This window comes from Larimichthys crocea, chromosome XXI (genome assembly GCF_000972845.2).
Source record: "Larimichthys crocea isolate SSNF chromosome XXI, L_crocea_2.0, whole genome shotgun sequence".
Classification (NCBI taxonomy): Eukaryota; Metazoa; Chordata; class Actinopteri; family Sciaenidae; genus Larimichthys; species Larimichthys crocea.
The window spans coordinates 15,205,572-15,230,510 of record NC_040031.1 but is presented as its reverse complement, the minus strand read 5'-3'; the positions used below and the strand labels follow the sequence as shown (position 1 = coordinate 15,230,510).

General features: G+C 40.3%; 2 protein-coding genes across 4 annotated transcripts; one reads left to right on the top strand and one right to left on the bottom strand.

Moving 5' to 3' along the window:
- Positions 1-77: 77 nt before the first annotated feature.
- kcnc1b (potassium voltage-gated channel, Shaw-related subfamily, member 1b) lies at positions 78-12,343 on the bottom strand. 3 transcript variants are annotated; one of them, XM_010747167.3, is made up of 4 exons: positions 10,583-12,334; positions 6,140-7,052; positions 5,340-5,513; positions 78-1,609 (listed from the first exon to the last, which is right to left on the bottom strand). In XM_010747167.3, exons 1-4 carry the CDS (start codon positions 11,144-11,146, stop codon positions 1,500-1,502), a joined length of 1,761 nt encoding a protein of 586 aa, XP_010745469.1. In that variant the 5' UTR covers positions 11,147-12,334; the 3' UTR covers positions 78-1,499. The 3 variants fall into 3 exon arrangements, with proteins under 3 accessions (XP_010745469.1, XP_010745468.1, XP_027128491.1); XM_010747166.3 differs by lacking the exon at positions 78-1,609 and adding an exon at positions 2,136-4,284 and having other exon boundaries at positions 10,583-12,333; XM_027272690.1 differs by lacking the exons at positions 78-1,609; positions 5,340-5,513 and adding an exon at positions 2,136-4,309 and having other exon boundaries at positions 6,162-7,052; positions 10,583-12,343.
- Positions 12,344-13,091: 748 nt separating this feature from the next.
- LOC104932024 (CD81 antigen) lies at positions 13,092-23,485 on the top strand. Its single transcript, XM_010747165.3, has 8 exons — positions 13,092-13,370; positions 14,993-15,107; positions 20,721-20,818; positions 20,900-20,974; positions 21,118-21,231; positions 21,326-21,424; positions 22,488-22,571; positions 22,741-23,485. The coding sequence occupies exons 1-8, from the start codon at positions 13,305-13,307 to the stop codon at positions 22,804-22,806; spliced, it is 717 nt and encodes a 238-aa protein (XP_010745467.1). The 5' UTR covers positions 13,092-13,304; the 3' UTR covers positions 22,807-23,485.
- Positions 23,486-24,939: the final 1,454 nt, after the last annotated feature.

The following is a 24,939-nucleotide window of genomic DNA, read 5'->3' as shown; positions in this document are numbered from 1 at the left end:
GCCTGAACTGTATTGGTCAAAAAAGACACAAAAAATCCCTAAACAACAAACCAATCAAAACGATCACTGAACACCTCATTGAGATAACTAACCACAAAATACAGTGTTTAAAACACACACTCTGAAGTCTCACTAAACGGCACACATTAGTTGCCTCTTAGTTGTGTTATTGTTTCTTTTTTATGATAACAGTTGTTTGTTTTATTTGTATATCTGACAATGATCAGCACACTGTCCCCCCATCTGGGCTCAGCTCTATTGGCAGATCCCGATCTGCTGTACTTGACTGCACACAGATCTAAGTAGGTTGTTGGCAGTGCGTTTGCAGCTGTTTGGTAAAAAGTTGGTCCCTTATCACTAACTTTTCCACACAAACAATAAAGCTGTACTTTATACTCAATGGCTCTCCTTTATGTTTTATATTAGGTATGCTCATTGTTTGCCTTTAGAAGCTGATCCGTTCAGGGGTCCTTATTGTATGTGTGCTTTTAGAGGACTGAACTGATGCTTGTTTTAAATGGCTGGTGACTGATGGTTAATCTAAAATCAAACACATTAGTTATAAATCATTAATTCATCATGTTGGTTAAACTATAACCACATGATGAATTGTAAGAATAATTTGCATAACAGAGGCACTTGTCCGGTATGATGTGAGAAATGTTTTGGCATTGGTTAGTATTACATACTACTATACCAATTTGCATGTGTGCAGAAAAAGAAGAAAAATCCAATTCTACATGATTGTCAATTAAAAAACACTACAGAATAATTATTAAGGTCTGAACTGTGATATGAGTATTTTATACATAGGCTGTCTTTGTTAACCAACACGTAGTTACAAATGAAGATATACCAACATTATTATGTCTATTATTCCTCGCTGGAATAAAACGATATAAGATTTGCTTAATTATATTATTTATAGATTGCTAACAGTACATATTAATGCCTCATTAATTCAGTTTTTTTAAAGTATGACCTCTTATTCTTTCATTTTTTTGTGGATGTTATCTCTTTGATGCCTGAAAACATATCAAAGGAATGTTAAAAATTCACTGGTGCAAAACAGTGCAAAAGTCTACAAAGATGTGACCATGACAGTGCAAAGTTAATGATTTTTTTTTTTTTTAACTTTAGCCTGGCTGACATGTGACATGTTTTTGCTGGAGGGAGTTGGAGGGGGCAGTCTTGATTAAAATCGGAGCAACATTTTTTTTTCTTTCAACAGAAGAAGCACACAAATATTTGATGATCACTCAAAAACATTGGTACACACAACTTCAGCACACATAAAAGCGTATTTACAGCACTGGCACACACCAAAAATAGGCACACAAATTACAACACAGTAACCAGTCACAGATACTGAGCTACATAAGGCTTGACAACAAAACTTCCTCAGTGCTACATCTATGCTGAGTTTGTGATGTACAGGTTGTCACTGTCACACCCATTTAAAAAGACTAAGTAATACACACAACAATGCTACAGGACTATCAGGTGGGTGATGGGCCATTATGGGTCATACACATAGTGGTTGGTACACCATGGTTCATAACACAAACTGACTCTGTTGGTTGTCTGCTCCGGTGCTGTCGCTGGGTCTCTATAAACATATAAAAAAACAATAACAAAAATAAATTATTACACAAATTATGTATAATGGTGGAAATGATGGCGATGATGGATACCTCTGGAGGTACGGGGGGGAGTGGGGAGGTGAGAAATGACACTAGCTTGGAGAGTAAAGAAAATGTGCTCCGTTAGTTCCTCATGGTAAACCACAGGTTTACCATGTATTTCCCATGCTTAGCCAAGGCATCAGACAACGATGTACTGTCTGTGTGCAGAGGTTGGACTTAGAGTAGGTTAATAAACATGCCCCAATCATGCTGCGTTTTACATGTTGATGTACAGTAGTTCGGTCATTGTCATGCGTTTGTATACTTTGCGTCATGCTCTCACAGTCACCTCATTTTTTTATTTTTTATTTTTTTTAATGCTCTCTTTGACCCCGGACACAGGTAGATGGAGGGTCAAACAGCAGCTGAAAGCACTAGCTGTAAGCTAGTGGGAAAGAGAGGATGTATGTATGCATGTGCTGTTGAATAAAAACGGAGTCTAAACGCTCGTTGTGTATAAAATTTATTTCATGCAAGGACTTATATTTACATATTTTATTTGAATACTTTTCTGTTGCATAAATGTAAAATACATGCATTTACCTTTCCCCAAGTAGACCCACATCCCATACTGTGTCGTATTGTTTTTTTTTTTTTCACTTGAATTGCATGAGCATATAATTCACCTGCATCTCTTCACATCAAATCTTCACAAGGTTTTTTTTTTAAATTGTTTTTTTTTTAAATATATATAACGTCCATTAATTACCACAAGAGACATGACTCGAAATGTAAAACTCTGCTCATTCAGAATAAAAACAAAAACTTAGATGAGTTGCTATACTTATATCTTCCTCTAGAAATTAACATTTCTGATTGGTCAACTTTTTTTTTTTTTTTAAAGTGCCCTGAAAGGATTATGCATAATTATTGGGACAGGATCAACACATGTAACAGTAACAGTACTGATGTTTTGAATCAATAGACGTACAAACTGCAGGAGCCTTCGTTACATCTCTTGTTGATCATAACTCTATATATTTTGGCTCTGTAGAAATGCCTGGTCCCCTTTTAATTATATTTTGTGCTTTATCATACAAAAAGGATTGGGATTATAAAGTCAGCAGCTAAAGTTTAAATCTTAGTACTGTTTGTATTTGATGTGTAGCAATAATAACCAAGAGGCATTTTTTTACTGTGATTAAGGGACGAGGGTGGTGCAAAAGGTACAAGGTGCACCTTATAAAATAAAGCTTTCATTACACTGTTATGAGCATGGTATAAAGTGTATTTATGCTACACTGGGAGCACTTATGTAATATCATGTCAATTTATTACTCAGTTTAACTTTGCCTCACCAGGTATGAAGGCACTGTTGTTTTATAATTCATGAATCCTGCCTTAATTTAGGCATCGCAGCAGTCATAGAGGTCGCTGCAGACTACCAATGCTATTTTAAAAACTCATAACTACCAGTAAATATATTTGTATAAAAACTATTTATGCTCATAACAGCATTAGTTAGCTTTATGACAGATCGTTCAAGTTAAATCACACTATTTTAGTTGGAGGCCCCAGTTGAATAAATACAAGAAAATAAATATATGAATTTGGGGAAAGGCAAAGAATGGCAGCTACATAAAAATCTCTGCTATGACTGAGTCTCTTGTAAAGCTGTCTCAAAATGCATAAAAATGACAAAGCTTTAGAAGCTTTTGAAAGAAAAAGTTTGTTTTTTTTCTTACAGGTACAGTTAGTTTCTTGTTCAACATAATTTCTCATGCAGTTCATGCAAATGAGCAAACAGATTTAGTTCTGTTGACATTAGATGTATTCATCACTAGTATCATAGGAATTGTCATCATCTCCATATTGCATTGGACATCATGAACATCATGTTCAATTTTTCTTTTTTGATGGCCACTCATAACATTGAGTCTCGTCTGGATTGCACTTTCAGGATGATAACGTCTCTACTTTGCAACGTACAAAGCACTTAAGAGGAGTTCCCTTAACAGCTGGCAACGATACCTTTTGGATATGTTTTAAAAGCCATGTATTGTTAAATGTCCAGCATATTATTAGCAGGGGTTACATCTTATGAAATTTTCTTTCACAAAATTGTAAAAAGCAGATGCGATAAAAGTTACTGGCAGAAGAGTATGTGAGATCAAAAGCAACAGAGCAACAGGCAATGATGTAAACACAGGAAAAGAGTGGGGAAAGCCTGTGGTAGAAGTAGAACAGTGCTTTGTTTGCAACTGAGGTGACCCATGCAGAGTGGCATGTGCCAATGTTATCTAGTCTAGGATATGATGACACACCCAAGGAGAACACTTGGGAAGCTTAAGTATAAGCACAGTTAGGATACAGTTTTCCAGGAAAATAAAGAAATAAAAATGGAAAAAAAGCAGGAGTGAAGGCAAGTGTAAAAAAAAAAAGGAAACTCTGACAGGAAAGATAAGAAGAAGGGGCGTGGACTGGCCTTCCAATGGCATTGTGTCTGCTACTCAACCATGCTACATAATGGATGGGATGGGAGAATGTGAGTGCTGCATTAGACAGGGTGGGCTGCAGGGCAGGGCGGACACTGAGGACACTCCAGAGGCATCCCCGCTCATGCCAGACATGCTGTTAAGGCTCCAAGGCTTTTCATAACCTTCAGTTGAAAAACAGAGAACGTTCTGAGTACACTGCAGCACTGAATCCTCAACAAAAAGTTTTGGTGTTCCTCACTGGTAATAATACTACACCTGTTGCTTTCTTGTTTTTGTCTCCAAAGAAACAGGTCAACACAGGCTTGAGACAGATTATTATTCTCCATGCATTGAGTGCATCAGGAGTACAACAGCATGCACCGGGTGGTACTGGAATGGTTCGGAGTATAACACTATAAAAGACTCGAAAAGGTAGGCACCTCAGGCAGGGAATGTATTCTCAGCTACAGGTAGAATTTCATAGTGTACGCCTTTTACTGTCGGTGTGCTGGCTGCACACACAGCTGGAGACTAACGTGACTTTCTAAGAGGAATGTTTTGTAGATTAATAAATAAAATAAAAAGGGTTTAACCATCGTATTAAAATAGTACAAATCACTAAATTTGAATTTGGCTCTCAGTAATGTTAATAATATTTGACATTAGCCTTCCTCCATGTGTGTTGTGCTCCTTCACCATACTGATAGCACCCATCAGCAAGACACTTCATGCACCGTTATGGTCAAGAGGAATGTACTCGTAATTCGGGATCCTGCATGGTATATATCATTAAAACACATATACATACATGGTACACGCAAAGCACATAAAAACTTTCTTAGGCATGTAAGACAACACATTCTAGATCATATAAATCTCGAAAATAGCTTTCTTACTTGTAAATAAATAGGGGTATTACATTATGCATGGTATCAAAAAATATATTATGTAGATGTGGACAATTATTATTGACATTTGTGGTGATTGTGCTTGGCCTGAACAGATGTTATTGTGATCTGGAATATATACAATTGAAGAGAAGCAGCTGCTGTGAAAGTGTGTGAAGGTTGCAATAAGAGGTTTGTAGTTGTGTTTGTGTGTGCATGTGTGTGCCTGTGGAAAAACTGAGGCGTAAACACTCAGCAAAGAGGGAGAAAAAGAAAGAGCGTGTCCTGTCTACGGGCTACACGGTGTCAGTGTCTTACAGGGGCCTGTAATTAGCTGTTACTGTACGTACCCCTCCTCACTCTGCCCCCTGTGTGGTTGGGGCGTTCAGCAGTCGTGACCAGGAAGCAGGGCCGCTCTCTCTCGCTGGGGCTGAAGATTTCCTCCGGGGATATGGCCTGGTCTATATGAGGGCAATCTTCGTTGGCCAGAGCTGCGTTAGCTGCCTCGCCGTTCAGCTTGGAATCTTATAAGGAAACAAAAAGGAAAACAAAACAAAAACAAACGGGGAAAAAAACTGGTTTCATATACCAGCTTGCTGCTACATTTTTTTAATATATCTTCAGTTTTAACGTTGTACAACATGAATGCACACACAGGGATTAACTAGCTGCTGTCTCATGTTTGCCTTGCACTCTGTTTGTTCTATTGTTCTATTTGTTTCTGAGCACAAACTATATCAAAGGTCAATATATATATATATATATATGTGTGTGTGTGTGTGTGTGTGTGTGTATATATTTGCACTAGGAATTCAAGAAATCAAGTGATTCCAGCATCTGCTTGCGTGTCCTTAACATACAAATACATGATGATTACAGACTCTCACTTAGTCTTAAGAGAGAGGAGAAGTGAATCACTGCATTAGGAAGTGCAAAATCAATAGCTGGATTACTCACCCTCTCTCTGTTCTCCTACCCTGAGTAAAATATGCTTTTCATCACATATTTTATTGATTGTTTTTTGGGGGAAACTCATTTGTTCAATCTCATGCCTGAATCCTCACCTGATTGAAGTGTGGGAACAGACAAACAATGAAAGAGCTAAATAGTGATGAGACAATGATTCATCAGCATCGTCTTTGTTTCTTACCTTGAAACTTTATCTCGAAAACGTCGTCATGGGCAATGGGGCTCTGAGGTTGGGAGCTGATGCTTGATTTAAAGTTTGGAGAACCTGGTTGTGGTGCCCGAGGGATATGCCTATTTTTTTTCTTTGGTAGTTTCTGTTTTGCCATGGCCAGCGAATAATACATTCCAAAGTTGTTGACAATCACAGGGACGGGCATGGCGATGGTCAGCACTCCTGCCAGGGCACACAGAGCTCCCACCAGCATACCAGAGGTCGTCTGAGGGTACATGTCTCCATATCCAAGGGTCGTCATGGTCACCACAGCCCACCAGAATCCGATCGGGATGTTCTTGAATTGTGTGTGCTCACTGGCTCGAGGGTCGTTAGGGTTAGCTCCAATCCGTTCAGCGTAGTAGATCATAGTAGCAAAGATGAGGACACCAAGAGCGAGGAAGATGATAAGGAGCAGGAACTCATTGGTGCTGGCCCTCAATGTGTGGCCCAGCACCCTCAGTCCCACGAAGTGGCGCGTCAGCTTGAAGATACGCAGGATCCGGACAAAGCGGACAACTCTCAGGAAACCCAACACGTCCTTAGCTGCCTTGGACGAGAGCCCACTGAGGCCGACCTCCAGGTAGAAGGGCAGGATGGCCACAAAGTCGATGATGTTTAGGGCGTTCCGAATGAAGTCAAATTTGTTTGGACAGAAAGTTATTCGCATTAGAAATTCAAAAGTGAACCACACCACGCACACACCTTCAATGTAGGTGAGGTAGGGCGCAGTCTCAGTCTCCAGGTAGTAGTGCTCCACTGTTTTATTGCCCACCTCCTCCAACTCAGTGCGGTTGATGATGGGGTTGAAGGCTTCGTGGGTCTCCAGACAGAAGGTAGTGATGGACACCAGAATAAAGAACAACGAGGCCAGCGCCACCCACTGAGCAGGAAATACATATATAGGGTGCAGAAATAGAAACAGAGGGGAGAGCGAGGAGGGGTAGAAGGACAGAGAGGAGAATGGACACAGTAATTAATGCAATGTAATCAAGCTTGACTCGCAAGCAGCAATTTTGACCACAACACAATACAATTCAGTCTACTATGAAACAGTGGCATCTGGCATGATAGTAACAGTGGCACTGACACACACGCTCTCTATTCACTATGTGTCTTGATTCAGAAGTGTCATTGTAAAAGGGACAATCAATGCGAGCTCGCCAGCCTTGCTTCCCTTCCCTCTGCTGTATATCAAGGTCATGGCATTTTCAAGGGTATGCTACATGCAGAATTACAAAGAGCGAAGCACTAGCAGCAGCAGCAGATGGGATATTAGTGTCAACCCTCATGACTAAATTTAGCTGGGGCTCTTCCCTTCAGCACAATCACTACAGTAGGTCTTTCCCTACACAAGGTCATGCTGTCCAGATGATCTTGGGAATTGCAATGAGCTGAGAGGTTTGCTACACAAGGACACTTTTGTGAAAAACCTCTATTTCCCCTAATGGAAAAAGTGTACTCCAGCCTTCATTATGTATTGATTAGATGATCACGTTTCATCACATTTAGTCTCTGATATTTCTGATGCATACTACATAGGTGTAACAGATACAGTATTCTCTCCTGGGTATTGATTACAATCCTGTCCTTCTCTGATCGCACTGTTCTGGTTTACAGTGTCTTACAGCTCATGCATTATACCATAGTTTGTATAGGAAAAGACAGCTGTATCTTCAATGGGAATCTAAAGTCAATAGATCAGAGCTGGACAAAAAGGCAGACGGGAAGAGCAGATAGCTACTTGATTATCCTATGAATCACAAAAGTTGGATCGATGGCAGATTGTTCATGCATGAAGAAGTCTTTATGAGAGTAAGTGAGGCCCTGTAGTGCTTCTCAGACTAATGCACAGCATTGTTAAGCAGCTGGGAGGAGTAGGTTGTGAATGGCATCAGGGATGAGGGTAGGTGGAGCAGGGCATGTCTGGGCACGAGGAAGTCTCACATATATTCCACTGAGCAAAGGAAAGCACAGCATCTTAGTCAGTCCAGTCCATTCACAGTGTGTCACCAAGGCGGGCATGCAGCAAGAGATGGAAAACAGGCCCTCATCATATCATCTCATCACTTGCAATTCATCGCATTGTGCTGAGGAAATCACTGCTGTTTATGACTGTCTGCTTCCCATCCATGTTAGTATGATGGTCCAGAGGGAAACTGTGTGTTAGCACAGACAGCACACTGACTTTCTCTCTGTTCTGTCAGCAGGGCTGTCCTCTTTGTTCAGTGAGAGAACTCACAAAGAACAAAGAGGACGCAGACCAGTTTTGATGAAGATGAAGATGAGGAATCATTGCATATTACACACTTTTCATGTAACATCTGAAGAGTTCTGTGAGTTTTTTTTTTTATGTCTTCAAACTCAATACAAAATGCACATGTTACAAAAGTTACCTCTATCAATAATGTTCAGCTTTTGTTGCTCTAAGAGAGATTTTGTGTCAATTTTTGAGACATTAGTACAGTGTATGTGGTGTTGTTGGATTGGATTGCATAATATTGTTTTGTCCACCCACCCTCTACAGTATGTACTGTACAAAATAACAAGTGCACCTTAGAATATAAAACAATACATTTCAACCACACACAACCAACATAGATTGGAATCAACAGCAAAGACAAAGTGGGTAACAGCCTTCAGGAGCCCAAAAGCGACAGATTTATTGTCAGCTGGTTTGTGCTAACTTAATTAATTGCATCTTTGTTTGAGAGTGTCTAAATTTACATGGTGAAATGGTAAATTACCGTGAGTTAATCTGACCCTATCAACGTCTCACTATTTTATTTCAGGATTGTTGACAATAGAGCTAAAATGATTAGTCAACTGATTATTTGAACAGACCATTAATCTACAACAATTTTGATAATTTCATAACGATTCAAGCAAAATTTCCTGAAATTAACTGGCTCTAGTTTCTAAAATGAGATTTACTTGTGTGTGTGCGTGTGTTCTGGACTGTTTGAATGTCAACTTAAAAAAAAAAAAAAAAAAAAAAAAATATATATATATATATATATATTATTATTATTAAAAGAATAATAAAACAATAATTGCCAGTTTTCTTGATGATAAATATAATCCATAGTTGCGGCCCTTACTGACGGGGTGCTCTCATTTTGCTCAGCCTATGTGCATCAGTTAGCAAGAGAAAATTAAACACCATCACTGCCTCCAGTGTGATAAAGCTTCATACTTATGAGCTACTTTAATGGCGACCGCTGACACCTCCTAAAACACTGGCTCACTGAGCCCTCCGAACATCCCACCCTTCAAACTGTTAAACAAACGCTGCATCTTATCAGAGCGCCTCTTACAGTAAATTATGTGTCTTTGTGACAGTTAGGAACAGTGTGGCCTGGAGGGAGGGTGACAGGCCAAGAATGTTTGCTCCTTATTGGCTAATTCTCACTGGTGCTGGCAAACGACAGACCTACAGTGACATGCAGTGACAAAAGGTTTTTCACTGATGTATCCACTGTGAATAGAGGCTGTAATTAACTCTGGGGCTCAGTTCTAATTAATCTTCTTGCCTGTCTTGGTGGAGCTCTGTCAATCTTCGCTCTCTGCTTTGTCTTGCTCACTGATAAAAGTAGGACACATCTGAGGGCTTTTCTGCTTTGGGAGATGTGTGTGTGTGTGTGTGCGTGTGTGTGTGTGTGTGTGTGTTGGTTAAACCACTTTAACTAATGCTTTGTAAGAGTGAGAACATGTCAATACAGTTTACACTTGCTGGATGGGGCCTGATAACTAATTACACCAACCAGTCTGCTACAGCTGTTAAACCAGCGTGCAGCACAGTGGCCCTCGTAGGTGGCGGCGGTTTAAAAAACAAAAAAACTCAGAAGGTGTAAAGTCATTTCATTGACACCGTTGAGAGGCATTGCGCCCAGATGGAAAAGTGCCCATACCGAAGACCAAAAATGTCACATCTAACAGCAACCTCATTCTTTGTCTTGGAGGCCTGCCACTAAACTTCTGGTGGTGCCAAAGATCTGGTTTCCTGAAGTGTAGCTGACCTATTTAACCAAAGAGGCTGTCCAGGGATCCCTGTGCCCTGGAAATATCAATCCAAAGACCTGTAAGAGCCACATGAGTTGTTGTTTTTTTTTATCTTCTCCTACAAGATAGAGGGTGATTTGCATGTAAATGGTTTTGACTGATGATGTCTTTGAAAGATTTTTCTTCCATCTTTCTCTGTATTGTCACATCCCTGCTGTGGAGACTCCTGGGAGGGTAATTTCAAGGTCATCAAAAGCCTCTGTAAACCTCCCAGATCCATCATTCAAAGGCAGACACACACTAACGACTAAATGAGTATCTGTCTAGCTCTGAATGTGCCTGTGATAACTACAAATGAGGTTTCTAAAGTTCAATAGGAAGAGCAAAGCCAAAGAATTCAAAGTAACTCACCCTTGCATATTTAGAGGAGTAAGGGTCCTCAAACAGAGCCCAAACATATTTCTGCCACCGGCTCCACAGGCTTCCACTCCTGGCATCAGGGCAGTCTCCCTGCGCCAGCCTCCTTGTCATTTCATCCACATCATCCTCAGTATGCTCCGGCTCTGGCTCCGGATCATCATTCGCCAGGTCTAACAGGCCCCCCCCGCCGAAACTATCAAGGGCCTCCTCTGCCTCCCGGTGCTGGCGATAGGTCATCCAGCAGCATGGCTCCACGTCTGTCTCATCAATGCCCCAGAAGGCCAGTTCCTCCTCATAGAGGGGCCCGCAGACATCAGCCGGGCAGTGCAGTTTACCTGTCCTGTAGTAATTAAGGATATGTGCAAAAACGCCAGGGTGGCGGTCGAAGAAAAATTCCTCGATCTTGGCATCATAGTCAAAGTGGTTGGGTGCATCAGGCTCGGCCAACCAGGACAAGCGAGTGCCAGGTAGAGTGCGCAGGGTGCTGCGGTATGTCTGATGTCTGATCCCTCCCACGTTTATCACAATGCGATCCTTGTCGTCGCTCAGGCCCATTGCGTCCCCTAGGCATTTCTCCAATAAGTTCCCTTCATCGCAAAGGTAAGTCCAGGCGCACCGTGCAACAATGCACAGCAGTGATTAGACTGAAGGAAAACAATTATATAAGGGTGGCAGCGCACAAAAACAACCTGTCGTTCCTCAGCAACTATGAAAGAAATGCTTGACACGACATCAGACTCCTTAAGATTAAAAAAAACAACACTGTCTCTACACGCACATAACACGCAAACTGGAGGATCTTAAACGCGTAAAGCTGCCAGACTCACTGGAGGGGATAGAGACGAAATCCAAAAACGATCGCAGCCAATGGCATCACATTAAGAATGGACGTCACATCGTCGGTAAATCCAAGATGTCGAGATAAAAGGACAAACGCTGATCATTTTGCCCCCAGCCAGCGGAATAAACTCAGCTCATTGGACTAACCCAAGTTGCGGTGATTGATCAGATCAGTCCTGAGCAGGTTTATGACTTTCACAGCAAGGTGACTGCGGTGGTACTGAGCGGACAGCGCCTGTCCGGCAGCTCCTGATGGAGACTCGGTGTTGCTTCAGTCCCTCCTCTGTTGCTGCCGCCTGCAGACTCACCTCCTTCACACCGACGCTCAGCCTCCTTCTCTGCGTTCAACGACTAACACTGCACAGCAGGTCTTTCTCTCGGCAGAGAGAGGATGCTCTCCTGCTCACACACTTTCATTCATGCATTACCGAGAGAGGGAAAAAACGCATCAACAGTCTATCTGAGTGAGAGGAACCAAAACAAATCATGAGATGAAAAACGCCCAAACTGCCTGTTATTCACACCAGCTCTTCTCCTCTCACACCAGATGGAGCATGCCCAGTTGGAGGACCCTGCATTTGTTAAAACGCGCTGTCAAGTTCTCCAATTAAGGCTGTTGAATTTGTCATCGCTGTCCAATGTTTTCCTCCCTTCCTCCCTCTCACTTAACGCCGTCCCTTATGGTCGGTCAGTCAGCGGGGATTCATCGTCTTCACTCACAGCTGGTTGGAGAAGGTGTGACCCTGGAGCCATGAACGCGCAGATCCGCCCATAACATCAACAACAGACACACACACACACAAAAGAGTCTGGTCGTATATCTTCTTAGAGATTGGTGATTTACAGATGTAAGGATTCAGACTGTGGCCAGTCTGGTTCACAGTGTGCATGTGTGTGATGTGCGCTCACAGATATTTTGATGCAAAGAGTTGGAGAGGAGGATTTTTGCGCGCAACTCTTTGTGCCGCACTTAATATGTGGAATAAATCAGCCTCCACCTGTGTTTAATCTGCCAACAGAGGGCGACAGTGCTCACTGCACAGAAGGTTCAACATGAGCTCTGAGAAAAACACATAAAAAAGTGGAAATTTAATCCATAACCTGAAGTTTGTTGGTGTATTTTTCTTTTTTTGGTGTGGGTCAGGAGTATTTCTCCACCCTTTCATTATTATGTCTTAGTTTGCACATTATTTTCATTATGAAACACGCGCATAATAAAAAAAAGAAAGTGTATTTTGATTTGTAAACGTATTTAAATGTATACACCACTTTCCATGCTTCACAGAGCAAACAATGTAAACACAAATAGACAACAATGGATAGAATTTAGCAAAGTAGACGATACATAAATAAAAACTAAATAAATAAAAATTTATTAAGGCCTTTATTATTCCCACTGGGGGCGAATAAAATGCAACAATAAAACCAATAAGATGTTAAAAATTAAATAAAATTAAAATCCATGAGGTGAATAAAGAGGATAAGAGAGGATGGTGTTCTTTCTCTCTTGCTCCCCTTTCCTCAGTCTGACTTTGCCCTACATTTCATCTGAACACATTTATAAACTTGCAGAGGAACATAAACAGGTCTCCCTGCTCGCTCTTGCGGATGGGGAGCCTGTTGTTCACCCCTCCTCGGCCTTCTTCTCCTCCTGTCCGCTTCACTTTGGTGGGCAGTTCTCCGTCTCGGTTTTCACTCTTGATTATAAAGGAGGAGTTTGCAGCATAGAGGCGCTTACACCCCAACTGGCCTGAATAAACTCTTTAAGTCCTCTGGCAGAGAGTGTGTGTGATCCGGGACAGTAGACTGGCCTCACAGACGGTTTGATTTGGGCAAAAGGACGAGCTGATTAAAAAAAAAAAAATCTGGCACCATGGCTGTGGCTGGCTGCACGAAATGCATAAAATATATGTTATTTTTCTTTAATTTTATTTTCTGGGTGAGTTGAACATATTTTACTTGTTGATTTTTTTTATGTTTGAGTAACTCTGCTTTCTTAAAACTTTCTCTCTTCTTAAGGTTTGATTTACACAGCTTGATTTACATATGTCTGTATAGCTGAAGACTTTAAGCTGATATAAAATGATAGATCCTTGAGTTTCCCGCCCTGTTGTATTAATTAGGCTGCTGCTGTGTGTGTGTGAGGAGAGCAGCATCGGTAGGAGAGGCGCAGCACTCAAAATGTTTGCCAAGCAGGACATGAAATGCTCTTACCCTTCATCAACAGTGATTTTTCTGCATGGCCGAGCACCAGTGCAAGGTGGCTGTAAAAGAAGGAGAGAGGAGCACTTCAGACTTGGATGGCTTCATCCTCTTCTCAGGGATTATACAGTTTTTTCCCCCCTCCTCACATTAGGTCCATCATGGCATTGAATTAACTCTTGTAAATGCTCATCAGATACTCCAGACAGGAACAAGGTCTGATTTCTGAAGTTGTTTTGGATGACATATTAATCAAACTGTTCCTCACTATTGGATGATTTCTTGTTATTTCAAAGAGTCTGGTTCTCTCTAGAGTTTAACAAGTGAGATTGAACAGGGCTAATAGAGTTTCTGGGGGAGGGGAGAGCTGTTTTCCCTCTGACATTTCCTTTGTTCCTACCTGGTCACCGGACTGTAGCATATTTTTCTGGCTGAAAAACCTTTTGAAGAACTCAGGAAACACCTCAGCTTAACCATTCAAACTGAATGTCTCCTTGAGTCTGATTTAGTAGCCTAAAGCGTCACATCACTTTGGACTATATGTTTCCACTCTTTCTCAGAATTGGTGACTCGTTTGTGACTTTCCATGTAGTTTCTTCATACAATGCAGTCATCTTTTTTTAGAGAAGTACAAAATCACCATATCCTGTATGTGTCGCATTTGATGGAGTGTTTCCTCTGTTGGTTTTGCTGCTGTGCCTGTCATTGTAAAAAAAACAAAAAAACTCTGAGCCCTCTCTTCCTCTTTTTACTATTTTTCATGTTGAAGATTCAGTTTCCTGTTTCTTGGAGAACAATGGAGTGCACTCATGACACTAAATGATATAAACATTGGCATAGAGAAAAAAGAGCGTCAGCATGTGAACAACAAGTTGCACTGGATGTGGTCCAGTTGTTATGCTCCATCAGCCTTTATATGAAAACAGTTTTCTCGAGATATTTCCGATTCATCAGATACAGAGTAGAGGAGAGATCACGGGAGATAGAGTTGAATAACAAAGTTCTTGAGTTGGCTTCAAACAATGTTTTATGGGCATGGTCTGTGCTGTAGGTCACTGAGGTGTCAGGATGTCCTTTCATCATTTCCCTTAAAGGACAGAGGATAGTTCACTGACTCACGGCAGAGCTGGACACGCACACAGAGGAACATTAAGAGAAAGCTTTGGACACTGATTTGATTTTAGGAGAGTCTGGCTTTGTGCCGTCCCTGATGTCACGACACTCTCTCTAAAAAATTCATGAGGTTTACTTTAATATTCATGCTAATATCTCTCTTGAATACCAACATTTTAAATGCCCCTTCAAGTCAAGTCATGTTAAGTTAATGTCTATTTAAAACCTTCTTTCCCTTTGCCACAGCTGGCCGGAGGCGTGATCTTAGGAGTGGCCCTGTATCTCCGCCATGACAGTCAAACCAGCAACCTCCTCATACTTCAGTTTGAAGGCCACCAGGCACCGGGCACCTTCTATATCAGTGAGTATAAACCATCGACTGTATCAAGTATACAGAGCTTTACAATCACTACAATGTCTAAATCTGCATTTTGAAGCTGGTTATTACAAACTTCAGCAAGAGAGTCTTCTCTGCCGTCCAGTGACACATCATCACCACCAGATAAACATTATTTTAAAGTGGACTCGAAAACTATTTTTCCATATTTCCATAATAACATCACAGGAATCATTTTTAAAGGTTTGGAAGGCTGCTATAATTTTATGTTGCAATGTTAAATGTCCACTGAATTTAGTAAGGTATAAACTGGCTGGACAAAATAACAAGTACATTTTAAAACATAGTACAACAAACTGTGTGCTCAAACTCAGTCTTAACAGCGTATTAAGTATTTACTTCAGGGCTAGTATAAAATAGTGTTAATTTATCCACCCCCTTTATGTTGCTTGATCATCATCTTGCGTCCCACCCATTTCATCATACGTGTAAGTTCTCCCTTCCACATCCTCGTGCTTCGAGGTATTTCTTTCCTCATTCCTTGTTCTCCACATGACAGGAAGCTCACTGTTAACCCAGTGATGAAAGTTCAGTAATTCACAGAATTACCTGTCTTTTACACTCAGCTGGAAGCACGTGAGTAATGTCCAGGAATAGTAGGAGTGGCGTGACCTCTAAGAAAAGACCAGGAAACAGGACCTGCGTAAATCCGCAGCGTGACTTAAGAGTGGCACTCTGCTGTCACTCTGACACTGACGGCCACATACTGTTATGTGCAGGTGATGTTCGCTAAGTCAAACAAACAAGCATGTTAATAACGTAGAAAGGTCCCAGCCTTGATGTTCTTTCAGGAGCCAGATGTTTCAGACAGATGTTGAGGCATATGTGGGCTCGGTGAACGGTCTGTGAACATAGTACACAAATAAAGCCATCATGTCCCTCATGTCGCTCACACTTTAAAGTATTTGAACCTCAAGAATTTCCAGGCTTTTGTTAAAGCAGTGCTACATGCTCTCTGTATATCTTTGTAAAAGTATTGCAGGTTTGACTAAGTCACAGAATCAGGAATATGTGCCTCAGGTTGTGCCGCATGAGCTTGAAGCCATAAATCATAATCATGTCTCATTCGCTGCCCTCAGCAATCCACAGATTGGCCCTAAAGCCTACAATACATGATGTGATTTAAACATTTCAAAGTCCCATCGTCTCAGTTTGTTGTGGTGGTGAACTTTAGCGAGCCCACTAATTTACATTTGAGCTCCTGCTGCTCTCCCATACTTACCCCTCAGTAAGTATACAGAGCGAATACAAACCCTTGCTTTTTATAGATGGAAGGCACACTCGTGATTTTAAAGGCAGGGCAGCATGAGAGGCCCACCCAGGCAAGATCAAGGGAATGTTTCTTTTTTTTTTTACCCTCCCTTGAACATACGCCCTTGCATAATTCAAATAACCTTGTACATCTGCACATTACCCCTCAAATTAGAGTTTGGAGTGGATGTTTTTAGCATGCTGGCACACCAAAGTGGTATTTATGTAAGGCTGAAAATACACATTCTCCTACCTCTTAGCCAGTGCCTGAAATCATTATTGGTGGCAGTTGTCGGTAGTCTTGTCTGGTTGGTGCTACAGCCTCTCATATGTTTCAGTTGCTTTACACTGTTTTCACAAGAACATACATGCAGAGACTCAACATTTCTGCATTATTTCATACCTGGAAGAGAAGCAAACAGGTTGCACTGTTGGCAATCAGGCTGTGAGGGCAGGTATAAAAACATTCTTCTGAAGCCTCACAGCTACTGAAACCTACTCTATTGATATCATGACTGCTTCATCTAAAGAGGAAATTTCTAAGATGATGCCAGTAAACAAAGATATTCTTGTGGTTTGAAGTCTGACCGTCCGGCTGTGAGTCTGTTTGAGTAAACGAGAGGCTGACAGTCTGACAACTCTTTAACTGCCATTTAAAGGAATAGTTTGACATTCTGGGAAATGTGCCTATTTGCTTTCTTTATAGGAGTTCAATGAGAAAATCAATACCACTTTCAGGTCTGTGTAGTAAATTTAAAGCTACAGGGAGGTGCTTAGCATAGTTTGCCCTAAAAAACTGCAAACAAGAGGAAACATCTATAGCACAGCTGTCCAAATGTAACAAAATCTTCCCACCAGCACCTCTAAAGCTCACTAATTAACACCATGTATCTTGTTTGGACAAAAAATTAAGCGTAAAAACAAGTTGTGAGCTTTAGAGGAGCCTGTAGGATGGATTTGTTACCTTTGGACAGATTCAAGACAGATGTTTCTGTTTCCAATCTGCATGCTAAACTGAGATAATTAGCTCCAGCTTCATGTTAAATGGAAATAAGAGTTTCATCAGCATGGAAATATGGAAATAAACAGCTGGCTCTTTCTTTTGGCACGTGTAGGTGGGCTAGCTGTGTCCTCTGTTTACAGTCTTGATGCTTCGTTAAGCTCAGCTACTGGCCCCAGCTTCATATTAAGTACCGACGTAAGAGTGGGATCAATCTTTGTGATTTTTAATATTCACTCTTCTTACTCTATTCGACTCTTTCTGTTAAGATGACAGGAGGAAATATCAATTGATATACAATGATAGGGTTTATCTGTGAGCATGGTCTCACAGCTTTTTTATAACATACTGGATGAGGAAAGAAGAAGAGAAGTCCAAGTGGGGTTTTTAGTTGGTCTTCACCTCCCCTCTTTCCCCCTCTGGAGATTACACTGGGAGACAAGAAATAAATGAACTTCCCCGGTGGTATAAAATTGCCTGTCTCCCTTAAAGTCTCAATGGCCTTCAAACCTCAAAGGGTGTTGTCATAGTAATGGAAGGCAGTGGAAATAATGCCTGCTTTGCCGCATTGCAAACACAAAGTCCTGAAAGAGAAAGAGAGAGAGAGAGGGGGGTAAAGGAGGAGGGTGTTGAGCTAAGGCGGAGAGGAAAAGACAGAGTGTAGATGTAAGTATGGGAAAAGGTTGCGCAGGATGTGTGAGGTACAGTGTGAGGTGTTTGAGGCCTGCAGACACAACAGAGTCTCTTGCTGGTTCTGCCTGTCCCTTTTTAGACCGCACTGCCATGCTACATTAGAGGCTGCGTATGTTCTGTTCACATGTGTGTAAGAATAGAAAACCCAGAGACACGCTGCTCCCAAACCGTCTTCCAGTGGTGGGAGAAGTATTCACATCCTTTACTCTAGTAAAATACACCGATTTATTCACTGTCAGGTAGTATATCTTATTGGTTCTCAACCTAGAGGTCAAGCCTCCTCCAAAGGGATAAGGGAAGATAAATCTGAGGGGTCACGAGATAATGGGGCAGGAAAGAAAGAGCTGCGACACAAATTTGTATTCATGGTTTAGGCTCTTCAAAAACCTTTTCTTTTTTTGTGAATTATTGGATAATTTGACCTCTTCGGGTCTCGAGCAGTAATTTAAATGAAACCAGCTGAGAAGTGAAGAAGGGAAATAAATTAAATGAAACGTGGCTCACAAACCAAAACTGTTGGTAACCACTGCTCTAATCATAACAGTGTATTTCATATTTGTATTTTATCATGTGTTTTATTATGTCAAAGCCTAATCTGAGAAGTAATTAGTAATTATAGCTGTCAGATAAATGAAGCCCAGTATAAAGTATAATATTTCCCACTGAAAGGTAGTAAACATTTAATAAATGGCCTCAGAATGTCTAGTAAATGTATTTGGTTACAAAAAGGATTTTACTTTTAAAGAGTTATAGTCGGACTGTTGCGGTTACGAGGGTGGATTGAAGTCATCTGATTATTCTAAAACAAACTACAGCTACTCTGAAACATGATCTCCTTCAGCCAATTTATATATGTAGCTTGATGTTTATTAAATCCTGTTGGACCTCTAACCATGACAACTGAGCAAACTCTATCTGCTGATGAAGATTGTGCAATTCGATCTGAAGCTTCAGAACAGATACTAACTTGATGTGTTTCTCAGAAAAGAGATTTTCATCTCAAAAGTCCATCCTGGGCTGTGGGAAATAAAAAGAAACAAGAATGTTATGCTCTCTGTAGATTACCAGTTTTGAAATATGACCAATAATTATGGTGGAATCACTGTAATTATACAGTACTTGTACTTGACTTGAGTATATTACTATTGAACATTTTATTCTTTCCCTCCCTGAGGCAATTCAGAGTGAAACATTGTCCTTTTTACTCCATTATGTTTATTTGAAAGCTACTTTCAGCGTACAAATGTTTCATACATTTCTGTGGATTAACTCACCAGCGAAAATGATGTCAACTGAGTCACTGTTGGTCAGAAACAGGACTGAAAACTACAAGTTTGTAAATTTAAGGAAATATGGTTGGGTTGTACTGTGGGTAATATAGTCAACAGGTTTTAAAAAGGAAGAACAATGTGTTGAAGAATAATGGGTGTGTGTGTGTGTGTGTGTGTGTGTGTGTGTGTGTGTGTGTTTTACCCCAATACAATTGTATTAATCTTTTACACAATTACATAAACAGAAAAGAAAATACCCAATCAAACATGGAGACAAGACACAACAAACTTAACTGAAAAGGGAACCTAAACCTAATAATAAAGTAGACAAAACAAAATGAAACAAATAATAATAAATAAATAAACACTTAAATGTAGAACACACACAATATTAGCTATTAATCAGAATTTTTTCCTGATACAACTTTTCCGTTTTGTACGTTTATATTGAACGCATGACTTATTTAATTTAGTATTTTCATAGTTTGCTATTGCTACTTTTTTCGCTTTAACAAATATTTAAAACCATTTAGAGGAGGCTGCAGCTGCTTGCCGTCATGATACCTTTTATAACCTATTATGTTAATGAATGCTTCATGTCATGCCTCTTTGTGCTCTTAATTAAACTCACCATACAGTACATCCAGTACAATCGATTTTCTTTTAATCTTTGCTCTGTGTACATAGTTTTTTTTTCTTTTAAGCTGCATGAAATATAAGCCAGACCTCTGCTGTAACTGGAGCATTATTGCTATTCATTCTTCCTGCAACAGCACTACCTGTTGAACACAACATCTGTTTGTCATTAGAAGTTGTGCAAAATGTCTATTTTTAAATCATGACCATGGGTGATGTCCGTTTGATGACATTTTTAAACAATGCTCATGTGCTGAAATGTTTTTGACCCCCTTTTTTATCAGTTTAATCTCACAAAGATGTGTGTGTAGAGCTGGGCGGGTGTCTTTGTATTCACATGGTTCCTTCTGTTTCCTGGGGAAGGATAATGCTTGAGGTCAGGGGTCAGTGCAGAGGGAGTTTGTTGGGGGGGAGGTTGTGGGTGTCTGGAAGGCATTTCCTGTCCTGACAGCTGAACAGTCAGCTACTGCCACTTTTTCTCTCTCTCTCATGATCTGGTGGCTGTTTATCTCCAGGATGTCAATAGTGTCATGTCATCCTACAGGGAAGGCAAGAGAAACATCCAGGAAGTCCATTACCAAACAATGTGTGGATCAATAAATGGGCAGCCTGCATGCACATCTGTGACACTGCTGTCCACTAGTGGTGCTGAGGACACAACGCTGCCGTGACGAACTACTATTTCTTTGCATGATTGTGAGTTTCATGTTGTCTCTGTGTTTACAGGTGTGTACATACTGATAGCAGTCGGGGCTGTGATGATGCTCGTGGGCTTCCTTGGATGTTACGGTGCCATTCAGGAATCTCAGTGCCTGCTGGGAACAGTGAGTTTCTCTTTTATTCTCTCTAAATTCTCTCTAAGAAACTTTATGTTTCAATATTTTTTCTCCATTCTCTTTCTTTAGTTCTTCTTCTTTTTGGTGATCCTCTTCGCTTGTGAGGTGGCTGCAGCAATCTGGGGCTTCATGAACAGGGACACAGTAAGCAACACACACACACACACACACAAGCCTGCATTTCTCTGCAGCACTGTATGTTTGTGCATTGATTTTCCACCTCTGCTCAAATGAAGCTGCTCTATTTGTTGTTGTGTCTCTAAACCAACTCCCCCGACTGTCCACAGATCTCCAAAGAACTGATCAACTTCTACGACTCTGCGTACATCAAGGCTGTGGACGTCTCAGGGTCTCCCAGTAAAGACTCTGCCATCAAAGTGCTGGATGTTTTCCACACCACGGTACGTCATGATGGGAAATCTCTAATCTAGCTTAAACCAGCTGTTGTGTATAATCATTTTGTTGAGTGAGTGACCTCTTGTTTGTTCATTTCAGCTTGACTGCTGTGGTAAAGGAGATGACACCCCTCTCTTCACGCAAGTCGCCGGCACTTTGTGTCCCAGACAAAATCTAGCAGAGCTTGGAAGATCTCTGGTATCACAAATTCATAAAGAACACAAAAACCCTAACCTGCACAGTCCTAGATGTAGAATATATAAGCACCTTTAGAAACATAAATCTCAAGTTTTATGATCTAGCATCTAATAAAATGCTAAACAAATACAGCTGGATGTCAAACTGAAATAAGATGATATATACTCATAAGACACTTGACTCACTTTAACATCTCTGGGTCATTGTGGACAGTGTTTTAAATTAACGAGCTACACTGCTTTATAGCAATATCAGATTTTTACATGATTTTTGGATTCAGGTGATGATGTACCATTATATGTCAGACATTTACTTCACAGGATCAGCCAAAAACAGACATCATTATTAACTCAAATTAAAATGTGGTTACTTTAACCCAGTTCAAGGTTAAAATTTCAGATTTGTTCAGATGTTCATCCACTCTGCCCCAAAGCCTACACCTTTTCACATCTGTAACTCACATGTGCAGTCTGTGGCCTTGCACAAGCAGTTCCCATGAACAGACAATGTCCAGGTTGCTCTGACCTGAATTAACACACAGACACACATAAAAGACTTACAAGCCAAGACAATAAATGAGGGGCAACTCATTGTGAGAGTGTGTTTACGAGCTGGATTAGTTACCTTTCTTTTTATCTCAAACTGGTCACCAGTGATTTCATATTCATCCAAAACAGATAACACGTCAGTAACACACAGTAACGGCCACACCATGTTTACTTTGGGTCAATAATCCAACAGTTACACTAATACTGACAACAACACATAAAGTTGTGTTGGTGCTGACTCATACTCTTACTCATACGGCGATAAAGACTTTAATTCTTTTCAGCTCCTCGTTAGTATTAATGTCACTAATTGATAATATATTACATAATGAATTCTTCAGAGATGTGCAGTTAGAAACAGCTGATATGCAGTGCTTTGTATTCAGTGCCAGCAGACCCAGCTGTCAGTTACTTGTACTCCTTTAGTAAATGTATATAAATAAATATAAATAAATTCTCAGTCATCGTGAGAATATATAAGACGTGTTAAACGTCTTTTTTCTGTCTCCTCTCAGAGCTGTCACGATAAACTGATCGAGCTGTTCTCCGAGAAGCTCTACCTGATTGGTCTGGCTGCTTTGGTGGTTGCCGTCATCATGGTGAGTGCCAGATTTGTTTGTTTTTTTAGAAAAGGTAGCTTTCACACAGCTGTGGTGTGAGTAACCAATATATTTCTCTAAAGCTCCCGCTCGTCTTATCAGCTGCGATAAGGATGCAGGTGCTTGAATTGCAGACTTATTGAATTAATCTGGCCCTTTTCTCATTTAGATCTTCGAGATGATCTTCACCATGGTGCTCTGTTGTGGGATCCGTAACAGCCCTGGGGTATACTAGGAGCCGCATCAATCCACCAGCCTGTGATGGAGTTATTTTATTATGTGTTTCTATGCATCAGCTCCACTTCTTTATGATTATAACAGAACAAGATGGATATCTCTCTTTTTATTTTAGACTAGAAAACACAGCTTGTTTTTAATATTGCTAATAACACTCTATATTTCTTAAACAATAATTTAGCTTCTACAAGTCGGATGCTCTTTATTTATCATACAACACTTACAACACATATGAATATTTTATACATACAGTGTTGTGAAATATTTCTCTGAAGTCATTGAACGTAATGCTGTTTTTATGGATGTATAAATTGTGTATATACTTGTCATATGTTTAATAACATTTAGGAGAGTCCATGTATTCCCCGTTGATTGTTCGTGATGCATCTCGCTGCAGTGTTACAGTGTTATATTATAATTTAAGCAGCAGGGTTTCATAGGTCTTAAGTAATGTACTGTCTTACTCTAATGATTATCAGGATGACGAGTTAGCCTGTGTGTTTTTTAGTCGACTGTGTCTCTTCTTTGTGCCTAATGAACCACCTTCATGCTGTCTTTCCTTTATTAACTTGTGAAACACCCATCTTTAAGTAATGATAAAACAAATATCTTACTAAGCCTGTATTAATATGCTAATAAACGATGTCCCCATTCTTTTTTTGGTGGAGCATACACTACGCAGTGTTTCCCAAACTTTTATTTTACTTTAAGATTGAGATTTTTTTTTCTCAAGTCAGCGTACCACGTCATCCCAAATATGTTGAGGTTAGAAATCCGTGCAGGCCAGCCAAGTTCTTTGTGTTACGTCTATATGGACCTGGCTTTGTGTATGAGGGCATTACCATGTTGTCATGTTGAAACAGGAAAGGGGCTTCCCCGAAACTGTTGCCACAATGTTCAGCTCAAAGCACCATTGTCTAAATATCATTGTATACTGTAGTATGAAGTCAAAGTTGAGAAACAGAACAAAATCAGACCAGATGTATACAAAGTATGTCTAAACTGGATGTTCTTATCCTTTTACCCTAATATAGCACATAGAGAAATATGGATATATTTAATGTATATGAAATGAAATTATATTGCATCAGTCAAATTTTAGAGGTTCATACAGGGGTTCTTTAGGGTGCATTAATCACTAGATATGAAATACTCGACTGAAAACCTTAGATCCAAAAAATCCACTACGGGACTTGTCATGAAAGATCTGAAATTAAGAGACCAGACTTTGTCCTGGTTGTAGCGTATTTGCAAAGGGGTCAGTTCAACACAAAGCAAAAACATCAGGTATGTGCAGACTGAACACAGTCTGCAGTTAAAGCAGGTTATCTATACATGAGTTTTTACATGAACCTCCACAAACCAAGACAAGGAAGCAGGGATCACATCTTATGTATCGATGTCTATCGGCAGTGAAACAACAATGAGTAAGCAGAAACTCCAAACTAATATTAACTCCATTACAGACTGTTTTATATGTAGGACAACACAGTGAGGTGACTCTGGAAATGGACAAAGAGGCCCTCCCTAAGGACCAAGGTCCACAAAGAGCTGGCAGACCTGCTCATTGAGTGTGACACAACACACTGTATAAGATCTGTATTTCACAGGAAGCTCCTGAGTCTGTATGAGCCTACAGTTAGTGCCCTCAGCCACCACAGGGGGGCAGTGTGATATCAATGCCTCATTTTGCACATTCAGCAAAATCTTTCCCACTGTAGCAAAGGCGGATTCATTAAAAACTCAACCGACTTGTATTTCTAGCACTGTGGCAACAGACACACCCAGCACACACTGTGTTTACCCTACCGACAAGTTCATTTTCTCACCAGAGGACACAGCAGTTATGTCGTAATGTCACTTCCATGGTAGACTTATTAACATTAGATTATTAATATTAGATCATACTTATTTATTGCACAAGTTAGCTAGATGTACACAATAAAGTAGTAACTGAGGAGACAATTAAACAAGTATTTTTTATATCTGGTGCATCATAAAGAACCCCTGTATGAACCTCTGAAATTTGACTGATGCAATATTATTTTATTTCATATATATTAAATATATCTATATTTCTCTATGTGCTATATCATATATGGCTAAAATAATAAGAACATTCAGTTTAGAC